Raw genomic sequence first — 12,018 nt, 5'->3', positions numbered from 1 at the left:
GTTCCGCTTAAACCAAGGGATCGCTCAATCAGCCGGGAACTCGGCACTCAAGAGTTTTCCATCGCTGGAGTCTCACGGTTGGAAAACACGACGAGATTTCTTTGGTGTGCCGGGATTGCAAAGTTTAAGATCCCCTGGAGAGCAGGTTCTGCTGTCTCCGCCGTGCTGCAGGGAGAACGCCTGCTTGCTCTCCCCTCAAACCGTGTGTAGATCGGGGCTATGCTCTTGCACTCCGTCCTCTTCAGTTTTCCAAGTCCTGGAAAACCCAGAGAGACCGACCAGAGAGACCGACCAGAGACCGCCAAGAGAGACTGACCTGGGCGGCAGATACAGAAACCCCAGGAGTCGACGCACAGCACAAAACACACGTTCACTACGACGCTAAAAACGTTTCATCGACACGTCTTTCAGGAGAGCACAAAGAAAGGTCCATGGATTGGTTCATACGTTTTCCAGACGTTCCCAGAGTTCCCAGACGTTCCCAGCCTCGCTCACCCTAAACCCAGGGGCTTCGGTCCGCTTAGGAGGCGGAGCTCCATTCGGGCGCCGCCCCCCTGGCGTGGGGGCCGTGGGCCTCCAGCGTGTGGTAGAGAGGGGGAGACAGAGCGGAGGAGGGGAACCGGGAGTACTCCCTGAGCGGGGGGGGCGTCAGCCTCCGGCTGTGGAGGTCCTGGCCCGCCGAACTCTGGTTCTGGTAGGGCGCGTGGGCGAGAGGGTCCCCCAACGGCGGAGACCCGTGGTGGGCCACGCCGCTGAGCCGGGAGCCCTGGGGGCTGGAGCTGTAGGGGCCGTGGGGGGAGTAGGGCGGGTAGTCCATGGGGGTCATGGAGGGCGGGAACGGGCAGGCGTAGGACCAGCCCAGCTCCTCCAGGTGGGGCTCGGGGCTGGCAAACATGCAGGCCTGCCGCTGGCCCACGTCGGCGCTGTAGGGGGCGTCGGAGAGGCCCGGGGGGGCGTGGCCGGAGAGGGGCGGGGCGTAGGAGGACGGGTGGTAGTAGGGCTCTGCGGGGCCCGGGGAGGCACCCGGGTAGGGCTTCTTGTAGAGGTGCTGCCGGTCTTCTGGAGCGCAGCTGTCCTCCATTGCTGCGGAGAAGGCGGACGAAACGAGAGGAAAATAGGATTTATTCCCTGCTCTGGGAACTTCCCCCCCCCCACATTCCGGCCCTCCCACCCTCCCTCTGGGTTCAGAGTGAGGTTCCTTTAAGCTGGTAACCTGTGTTCACTGATTCAACACTACAGGGATAAGAGGACGGCTTCTGCTGCTGTTCTGGATGGAAAAACTCCTACTACACTCAAAACCAAAAGCTGTGGACTACTTTTAGGTATCGTTTTAGAGCAGTCGTTTCACAGCAGCTAAACATATTAATGGTTTGATTACATAATTATATCAATGGTTGCGCAGAGATGTCTTAAATACCATACAGGATATACAGTACATTCAGGTATTTACATTTACCTTTGGCAGACATTAATATCCACAGTGTACTGAGACGTGAGGCCGAGATCAGTCAGAGAATTGAATCTGAATTGGAGCAGCTTTTAGGAAGGTGATAGAGCTGACAGGCTAGTTTAGAATAACATCTAGACGGAGCGCAGAGTAGCTGAAGGAATCTGGTTTGAAAAGGGTCCAATTTTCAGATATGAGCTTTGACACAGCATCGAGACATAAACAGGCTTGAATTATTTCACTCTATGAAAGGTGACAAGAGATGTATTTAAAAAAACCAATGTAAGTCAGTCAGTAAGTCAGTACGAAAGTTAGTAAGTAAGTCAGTAAGTCAATAAATTAGTAAGTAAGTAAGTAAGTCAGTAAGTAAGTAAGTCAGTCAGTCAGTAAGTCAGTAAGAAAGTTAGTTAGTAAGTCAGTGAGTCTGAGAGGAGGAGGTGAGAGGAGGTGAGAGGAGGTGAGCCAGGAGAGGAGGAGAGAGGAGGTGAACCAGGAGGTGAGCCTACCTTTCCTCTTGGTGCCGTGGTAGGCCTGCTGGCCGTGCTGTAGGTGGTGGGGTGCAACGTAGTGGGCTGGGGGCCCCCGGGGCCGGCCCTCACAGGGGTATGGGGAGCGGGGGCCCCCCGGGGACCCCTGCAGGGCCCGGGGCTCCCCCTGGTAAGGGCTCCCACTGGAACACACCCGGGGCCGGGCCGCTGTGCGGGGAACCACCGGGAAATCTTTACTGTGAGGGGGAGACGTTTGGATACTTTATTAGACATCGTTACTCTGTTAATAAAGGTTCTGTGGTCAACAGCGAAACCTGATGAAAAGCTACCGATGATTATTTAATTAAATAACATAATTCTAATGTATTTTTCTTTGTCACTCTCTTAGATCGATGAGTGGTGATTTAAAAGTATTTTTAAATCCCAGTGTGTCTGATGTTTGTCCTTTCTGTTGTTTTCTGTTTTCTAGAACACTCCAGACTCTGTTCCTCATATAAGCTTTTCACGGCTTCTGCGAATATTTTACAAAACTGGTATTTATTTTAGGGTTTCATTTTAGGAATACATAGCCACAAAGGTCCACTTTTGCATTGTGCGATTGGGCAGCATGGATAATCGTCTATGCAAGTTTGAAAGTTTGAAAGGCACTTGATGGAGATGTAGAGTGTGTTTGATCAGAGGCTTGAGGTCAAGGGTCATCATAGATAACAGATTGTTCAGAGGAAGGAGAGAGGAGGTTGAGCAGCAGGTGGTGTTGGAGGGAGCCCTGAGGTGGAGCAGGATTAGTATTTTTTATTTTGTATGTTTTTCCAGTTGGTTTTAGGATGACAAGTTGTGTATGTATAATGTACTGTATGAAATAGTTAGTAATAAGTTCTCTCTCTCTCGCTCTCTCTCTCTCTCTCTCTCTCTCTCTCTCTCTCTCTCTCTCTCTCTGCCCACTGAGTGACCTCTGTGGAATGCTGGGTACAGCAAGGCACATCAGTGTTTCTCGTGCTGGAGACACACAGACCCCCCCCCCCCCCACACACACACACACACACACACACACACACCCACACCCAAAAACCTTTGCCACACACACACACACACACAAACACACAGACACAAAAACCTATGCACGTACACACACACACACACACACACACACACACACACACACACAGACACACAATGTCTGTGAGATAGTTTGTGGCTCTAAAAATAAACATGTGGCCATATGTCACTTCAGATAGAGTCTCCTCTCTCTTCTCTCTCTCTCTCCTCCCTCCTCTCAACTCCTATCTCCACTCGTCTCTCCCCGCCTCAATGCTCTCCTCTACTTCCTCCTCTGGTCTCTCTCCTCTCCTCTCTCCTGTCTCCTCTCCTCCCTCCACTACTCTCCTCTCCCCTCCCCTCCCTCCTCTCCTCCCCCCCTCCTCTCTCTCCTGGCCTCTCCTCTTCCCTGCCCTCTCCTCTCCTCTCCTCACCCACCCTCTCCTCTCTGCCCTCAACTCACCTCTCCTCTCCTCCCCTCCTCCTCTCCCCTTCCACACCCCAGCATGTTGAAAGAAGCCGCATCTTCAACACTCCCTCTCTCCTTGTTCCCTCCCTCTTTGTTCACTCCCTCCTTTCTTTTTCATCCTTCTGTCTTTTTGTCTGACGATGTATCCATCTGTATGTTTGTCTGTCTGTCTGTCTGTCTATCTGTCTGTATGTCTGTCTCTATCCATCTATCTACTACTGACCGGTCTGCTGTCAGCCATGTGTTGACATGAATCATAAATGAATCATTGATCCCAGCAGTGGGTCTGTCCTGTCATGTGACGAGACAGTGTGTCACATGATGTGATCAGGAAGGGGCTCCACCTTAAACACACCTCTACCTTCAGGTGACAAAGACCCTGCTACACCTCTGGAGCCCATCATAACACTGGAGCTCAGGAGCGAGAGAGGGAGAGACAGAGAGACAGAGAGACAGAGAGAGAGAGAGAGAGAGAGAGAGAGAGAGAGAGAGAGAGAAACAGAAAATGAAAGAAAGGAAGAACGACAGAACCAAATAAACAAACAGAGGTGTGTATGTGTGTGTGTGTGTGAAGAAGAGATGTGTTGCTCTTTCTAACGAGGCGCGTCATTCTGACAGCTCCCTGGGCGCTGGGGGCGGGGCTTACCCCTGCAGCTTGGCCATGCGGTGCAGCTCCATGTCGTCGCTGCCTCTGAAGCCCTTCGCAAACGGGTTGTTCTCAATCTTCAGCTGCGTGATCTGAGCGGAGAGAGGAACACACATGTCACCAGCAAGCAGACAGGGAGGGGAGATGAGGGACAGACAGACCCTCCGCACCGGGGAACAGACAGACAGACAGACAGACAGGGAGGGGACATGAGGGACAGACAGACCCTTTGCATCGGGGGACAGACAGACAGGGGGGGACATCAGGGACAGACAGACAGACAGACAGACACAGTGTAGTGGTTCAGCTGCCTGGGGTCCAGTTCACTGTGTTCAGGGTGGGGGTGGACCTCTGAGAGGAGCTTGGAGGAGGTACTGGAGAGGCCTCCTGTGAGTCTGGACCTCCACACGGTGAGGAGACACTGGAGCTCCTCTGAGTCTGGACCTCCATAGGGTGCGGAGACACTGGAGCAGGCCTTGTGTTAGTCTGGACTTCACGGTCTTGCCTCAGCTCTGCATTCCCCTGAGCGGCCTCAGTGTTCTCAGCAGCTGACGCAGAGTAAACTGTTTACCCCGAACAGGCTCCAGGTCTCAGGATCGCAGGCCAAAGCTTTTAGTGGTCCTCACGCTTTGATGTCAGATCTTCAACCATCCTCTCCCAGCGATGCGGCAGAACGTGTTGCTGCTGTCATGTTGAATCCCGGTCAGGACTCCGGGTCTGAGAGCGCGTATAGCGGGACGTGGGCCAGAGACCAGAGACCGGACCAGGTCACGGGTAAAGCACACGGGGAAAGTCACGGGTAAAGCACACGGGGAAACCACCCCTACTGGGGGCGGTTGATGATGGCCTCATTGGGGTATCAATAACACTGTTCTTCTGATAGGACCCAGTGACTTCTTCTTAGACCAGATCAATTCATAATAATAATATATTATGAGGGGACGAAACATAGGAGGGATTTAGGAGGGATAATAATAATAATAATAATAATAATGTCATATGAATAATAAACAGTTCCTCCAATAGGCCTCAGTGACTTCTGCTTGGACCACATCAATTCACAATATTAATAATAATAATATCTTAAGAATGATATACTGTTCCTCTGATAGGCCTCAATGACTTCTGCTTGGACCAGATAAATTCATAATAATAATAATAATGATCTCAGCTGAATAACACCAATAATAATAATCATCACCATTCTTAGCATCAGTAATTGTGATTTCAGATTTCATTAAACTTTAGATTAAGATTCCTTAACGTAATCAGAGCTCCTGAGCACATTTAAAATATGTTATTAAACTCTAATTATGTAATAATTGGATAATAACATATCCATAGCATATTTACACACGCACGCACGCACCCACAACAACACACACACACACACACACACACACACACACACACACACACACACACACACACACACACACACACACACACCCGCACACACACACACACACACACACACACACACACACACACACACACACACACACACACACACACACACACACACAAGCTAGTCATTAAGAACATTTCTTTTCGGCATTATTTACAAATATATAAACAACGAATGATGCAAAAAGATTTTTTGGCTACGACATCATCAGTTAATATAAACACGAAAAGCGGACGTTGGTGTGTGTGTGTGTGTGATGTGCGCGGGCCCGTGTGTGTGAATATGTGAGAGACAATGAGAGAAACCGGTCGGTTTCATGTGAATCCTGAAAGACGCATTAACATGCAGGCCAGTATGATCAATGCCAGTTTCACACTGCAACCAAATAGTACCTGGTTCAACGCGTCAGTGTTCGTGCGTGCGTGTATGTGTGCGCGCGCGCGCGCGCGTGCGTGCGTGCGTGCGTGTGTGTGTGTGTGTGTGTGTGTGATACCTTGTGGTTCTGGTATGACGTCACGGCGATGAAGGCCGTCTCGGGGAAGGAGCGCGTGCAGAACGCGGTGTTCTTGGAGCCGAAGCCGTTGTTCTCGTCCGCCTTCACCACGTGCAGCCGCGGCTGGTACTTATGCATCGAGTTCAGAATGATCTGGAAACAAAACCAGAACCAGTTCAGAATGATCTTGAAACAAAACCAGAACCAGTTCAGAATGATCTGGAAACAAAATAAACAGTTCAGCATGATCTGTAAACAAAACCTGAACCAGTTCAGAATGATCTGGAATCAAATCCAGAAAGACCCAGTCGGTCCACCATCGGGACTGGCCTCTGTGGACAAGAGGAGGGAGAACCCACACGTCTCAAACCAGGAGCGTAATGCCGCTTGTTCGGATGTGACTCCGGTTCACTTCTCGCCTTCTCGTGACTTTAGTTTTACACAAACTAAACTCCAGGGATCTGAGAGGAAACGAGGAGTCCTCACCCTGCACTTTATACCTGGGTAATTTGATCCTTTATATTTAATAAAGCCAAATAATAATTTACATTGTGCTAAAGCATAAATCATAATTATTATTTTCCGTTAAAGCCTGAATCAACGTTCTCACAATAAAGCCACATTAGGTCTTAAAACAATTGGCCGTTAACAAAGCTGTAAGCCGACTCAGAATAAGAAGCTCAACTTTGGGCCTATTTTTACATTTCCCTTCTAGTTCAAAAACTACAAATGAATTTAATGAAAAATGTTTACAGTATATGAAGCAGAGTAAAACATGTTTAGGTCAGTCGCTTTGTAAAACAATGCCCTAAATGCAAATAGTATTATCCTGTGTGGAGACGTCAGTTTGTTCTGCACTTCATTGCAGAAATCATTTCTGAATTAAATGTATTCCCATCATCTCGGATTATTCTTAATAAAATCCGTTCGTTCTAATAATTTACATGATTGATAAAGTTATAGCTTTAGTTTATTCCACCGAGACTTACGGTTCAAGCCTGCCTGATCATACATTCATTAATTAGGCCTACCTAATTAATGCGTAAAACATTCATAATAAAATAGCAGCCCAATAAGAACTTAAAGTAATCGTATCTTAATTTACTTCTGGGTCTGGACATCGCGTTTCCATGGTAAATAATTAGAACCCACGCACGTGTCCGAAGGGGTCCAGGTGGTTGTTGGTGAGTTTGAGCTTCTGGAAGGAGACGAGCTGGCGGCTCCAGTGGACTCCCGTGGCGGGCGAGTCCGGGTGGACGTACAGCCGCCCGGGCATGGCCGGCTCGGCCTTCCCCGTCACCGACCTGAGGAGCCCGGACACAACACAGGTCAGGGTCACGGACCTTAAGACCCCCAACATACAAACACTAGTCAGTGTCACGGACGGAGGGACCCCAGACATAACAGCGGTCGGTCGGGATTGTGCGAGGTGTCAGACGGGCTCCTGGGTCTGTGGTCTAGATGTAGTTAGATCATGTCTCCATGTCTCAGACGGGTTCCTGGGTCTATGTGGGTCTATGTCTACATACAGACTATGTATGTAGTCTGACGTAGTCCGTCCGATAGTTTCCATGTCGTCCTCTGGTAAAACATCTGGGCCTCCGCTCCGTCGACGTGTACTTTAAAATATTTAAACCTGGAGCCAGAGAGACCTGATGGTGGAGGACTGAGAGGCCCCGGTGTTTAACAGTGTGTCGATGAGTATGAAGGCGCGGGCCCGCTCTGCCTGAGGGCGCGGGAACGCGGTGCGTGGGCCCGCGGTGCGTGAAGGCGCGGACCCGCGTCGTCCGGAGACGCGCTACAACGACACACACCGACGAACCGGCACCGGAACACGCTCTGATGTGGATGTTATGACGTCACTGAGCTGTTAGAAACAATAGGACGATAGGACCAGGGATGGGACTTCATCGTGTTTAGAAAGATCCTCTAGTCCCGCGAGACCTCCGGAGGAAGCGGCGGGAGCGCGTGAACCGCATGGTCCGCGCTGTGTCCGCCCGATGACCCCGTCCCCGTACTGCTACGGGCACCGCGTGCACGTGGACGCGCACAGCTCCCGGTGCTCTATTGGGACGCGCACAGCTCATGGTGCTCTACGGGTACGCGCACAGCTCCCGGTGCTCTCTGAAGCCCAACACACACCGCCGGCGCAGCGCAGCGCCAAAAAGAACGCTCCCATTATTTCCGACGTACTAGCCCACACCGGCGGCGCCTTGACGTGCGCAAGCGCGCCGCTCCGCTAAGCTTTACGCCACTGTTCTATTCCCTAGCGTCGCCGCGCGTGAAAAAGCGCTTTTTAAAAGCTATTTCGTACATCCCGGCTTGATACAAGGTCCTGTACATATGAGATTGTTGATACAGTAGATGAATAATTCCACAGTGCAAAATTAATGAGCAATGACAGTAAATAAAGTGACTAAACCGCAAACAATGTGCCCGACAGCCAGGAGATAGGCCTAACTATGAATTAATGTGACGATCAATGTAAGCACAAACAGAGGATCATGGGCATCAGGGCCATATACACAGTCATAAAACAAATCGTATAACGTAATGGTAGCCTATACCGACTATGTTTGTTGATCTGCTGCTTTCAAAACATAACCACAACAGTGCTGCAGCGCGACACTTCCTATTGGTGCTAGGGGCGGCGTTTGACGCGCGGAAACTGCGCTTCGCCAGCGGTGTGCGGCCGGCTTGAGGGGGACCGCCCGCTGAGCACGCCTTCGACCGCCCTGTTGTCCTCGTTTCTCCGTGTTGGATACAGATACAGATGGATGACACATCGCGGTGATAGCGGGTCTAGACCGAGGAGGGCCGGGGTTTGATATTAAAGATGGATGAGGACATGAGTAGGAAACTGGCCCGGTACATCTTTAATGTGTTCTTTTAAGCTCGAAACACGTTTTAAATGTCTCCGCATGCCTCACGTCACCTCATAATCCATACCTTTACGCACGACGCCATGCTCGCTTAAAAGCGATACTTTATATATATATATATATATATATATATATATATATATATATAATATTATAATTAAATATATTAGCCTATATTATTATAACGACGAATTGCCCTGAGCACCAGACATGCGCAGTAGCATTGATAATTGTGATTATTATTATGATTATGATTATTAATTATATTATTATCACGATTAATCGCCCTGAGCACCATGACATGCGCATAGCCGTATTACGCACCACTTGTTGTCCGCGAACTTGTAGCGGTGATCGTCGGCAGGCACCACGTCCATCAGCAGGATGTATTTGGTCTTGGGGTTAAGACCCGTCACCTTCACCTTGTAGCCCGGGAACATCCTCCTGGAATGGGCAGCGATCCATTAGAAACACCGAGAGAGAGAGAGAGAGAGAGAGAGAGAGAGAGAGAGAGAGAGAGAGAGAGAGAGAGAGAGAGAGAGAGAGAGAGAGAGAGAGAGAGAGAGAGAACGGATCCAGGGTGATTATTACAATAATAATAATAATAATAATAATGATAATAATAATAATAATATATAATGTATGATGCGTAATGATACAAGGCGAATACAGGCAGAATAGGTAGGCCTACATTCGGGATATGAGGTGTATTAGAGATGAGTGTTAAGGCCTCTAAAGCCTCGGTCTCACTGGGTCTCACCTCCCGGCCTTCGTGATTATCATCTCCGTCCCCACCTCGTCGAACTTCGACCAGAGTTCAGCTTCATGGAGGAACACCTTCACGCCGTCCATCCCCTGCAGCCATTAGAGATAGATAGATAGATATATACATATACATTCAGATGAATATACATTCAGAAAAATATACACTTTGACCCCGTCCACCCCCTGCAGACATTAGAGATAGATATATACATATACATTAAGATAAATATACATTCAGATAAATACACATTCATATATATATATATATATATATATATATATATATATATATTCAGATAAATAGATCCAGGTAAACCAGATAAATAGAGATATCCAGAGACCAGATAAATAGAGGTTTTCATGTTTCTTTTCGGTTATTTATTATTTTATAGTTTATATCAAAAACATTTCTCTAATTAATGACTTGTTCTCCATATAAGATTAAGTTCAAATTAACTTTATATTCGAAGGTTTTTGCTTCGTCCACCAAAAAAACAAAGAAGTACTTATAAGTACATATTCATAAATATGTTAATTGTATAAATTAACCCTGCAGTTCCACGCCATAATTAACCTGTAATTACACAGTTATAAGGTGAGCTAAAATCGCATTAACCTGATGGTGGTGTCATATTTACCTGGTTGCACGTGCTCTGAGGTGAGGCGGGCCGGCTCCTGATTGGAGCATTCTCGTGTTTGTTGTCTTTTGGGGAATCCGGGTCCGAGTCCGGACGGTCGGGGAGGCCGAACGCATCTCCTCCGTTAGCCATGTTAGTACTGTACACACACACACACACACACACACACACACACACACACACACACACACACACACACACACACACACACACACACACACACACACACACACACAAAATCTAATTAATACATTTATCGAGTCTTGATACTGAAATGTGTTCAGACCTTCATGCTACATTAAGTTCAGCAGTAATGATATGTTATATAATAATATATAATGCTGCCGGTGTAGGCTGGACAGCCCCTGGGTCATCTAATGTAGGCCTTTCGTCATACACAAAAACGACAATAATTATCGACGTTATTAAATGAAAGAGAGTTTTGGCTGAAAGGAGAGCACCGTGGTGCTTGTCTTTATTCAGCCGGCGGAGGCGCGTCTCCGGCGGCCAGACGCGCGGTGCAGCGTGGCCCTCAGGACCCGAACCTCCAGAACCTCCAGGATCACAACGAATAATTTAATAAAGAACGGGTTTAATTAGAGAGTTTAGCCTAGGCCTTGTTCTTAATCATGTTATTGGAGGCTATTTAATTTAATTTAATATATTTAATATAAAGCATATATAGGCCTGTATAGCGTTTTGTTCTAGCCTAATTGCTGTGAAAAATGAAATTAAACTAATTCTATTCAATTAAGGAAATTATGGATTTTTAAACTGAGATGATGAGATTAGCAGTAGTGAAGAGGCTTTAGGATGTCAACAAATCCTTTAGACCTCAACCTAATGGCGCCAGGAGTCCTCGGATCAGTTTGAAATCAACCCAAAGTCTCAGACAGGAGTTAACAACCAGTCTGTCCCTGGTCGATGTTATTTATCCTCCACTAGAACTGTGTTTTATGATATTAGAGACGTTTTTACCCAAAATAAGACGCTCTATTCTCCCGGGAAAAGCCCGCGCATCCTCCCGATGTTCCGTCCGAACCGGACCGAAGTTCTCCGTAAAGATCCGAGATTCAGCCGCTCTCTGTTCCAAATATCTGCTGAGAAAATATCCGCTGTTCGGACCGCTAAAGGTCCGTCGGCAGTCTCCCCCGAACCCGGTCCAGGTCTCCTGCGAGAGACACTTCTTGTCCGGTCTCCCTATGCGTCGCCCCGGTCTCCCTGCGTGTCTGGTCCGGTCTCCCTGCGCGGCGTGCGTCGGGTTTCCCTGCGCGTCTGGTCCGGTCTCCCTGCGCGGCGTGCGTCGGGTCTCCCTGCGCGTCCGGTCTCCCTGCGCGGCGTGCGTCGGGTCTCCCTGCGCGTCTGGTCCGGTCTCCCTGCGCGGCGTGCGTCGGGTCTCCCTGTGCGTCTGGTCCGGTCTCCCTGCGCGGCGTGCTTCGCTCCGGTCGGCGCTATGTTGTTGTTTATCCTCAACCGAACGACCTATCTGTCCGTCGACCTGTCTCTCCAGTCCTGTCTCTCCAGTCCGGTCTCTCTCCTCACTTCAGTCGGACTCTTCAAGAACACACACACACACACACACACACACACACACACACACACACACACACACACACACACACACACACACACACACACACACACCCCTCCCTCTTCCTTCTCTCTCGTTTCTGATTGGCCCTACCCTGCACACTAGTATCTAAGACCAATAAAAAAATGTGATGCTGACCAATCACAAACACGCGCG

General features: G+C 48.8%; 1 protein-coding gene across 1 annotated transcript; it reads right to left on the bottom strand.

Moving 5' to 3' along the window:
* Positions 1-520: 520 nt before the first annotated feature.
* Positions 521-10,403, bottom strand: LOC311343962 (T-box transcription factor TBX5-like; the record flags this gene model as incomplete). The annotated part of the gene is made up of 8 exons (XM_084468915.1): positions 521-1,083; positions 1,954-2,171; positions 4,086-4,177; positions 5,987-6,139; positions 7,143-7,290; positions 9,193-9,312; positions 9,629-9,723; positions 10,272-10,403. 8 exons carry the CDS (start codon positions 10,401-10,403, stop codon positions 521-523), a joined length of 1,521 nt encoding a protein of 506 aa, XP_084325041.1.
* Positions 10,404-12,018: the final 1,615 nt, after the last annotated feature.

This window comes from Micromesistius poutassou (assembly GCF_964030765.1).
Source record: "Micromesistius poutassou genome assembly, chromosome: 5".
Taxonomy (NCBI): Eukaryota; Metazoa; Chordata; class Actinopteri; order Gadiformes; family Gadidae; genus Micromesistius; species Micromesistius poutassou.
The sequence above is the reverse complement of the archived record's forward strand: the minus strand, read 5'-3'. Positions and strand labels throughout refer to the sequence as shown.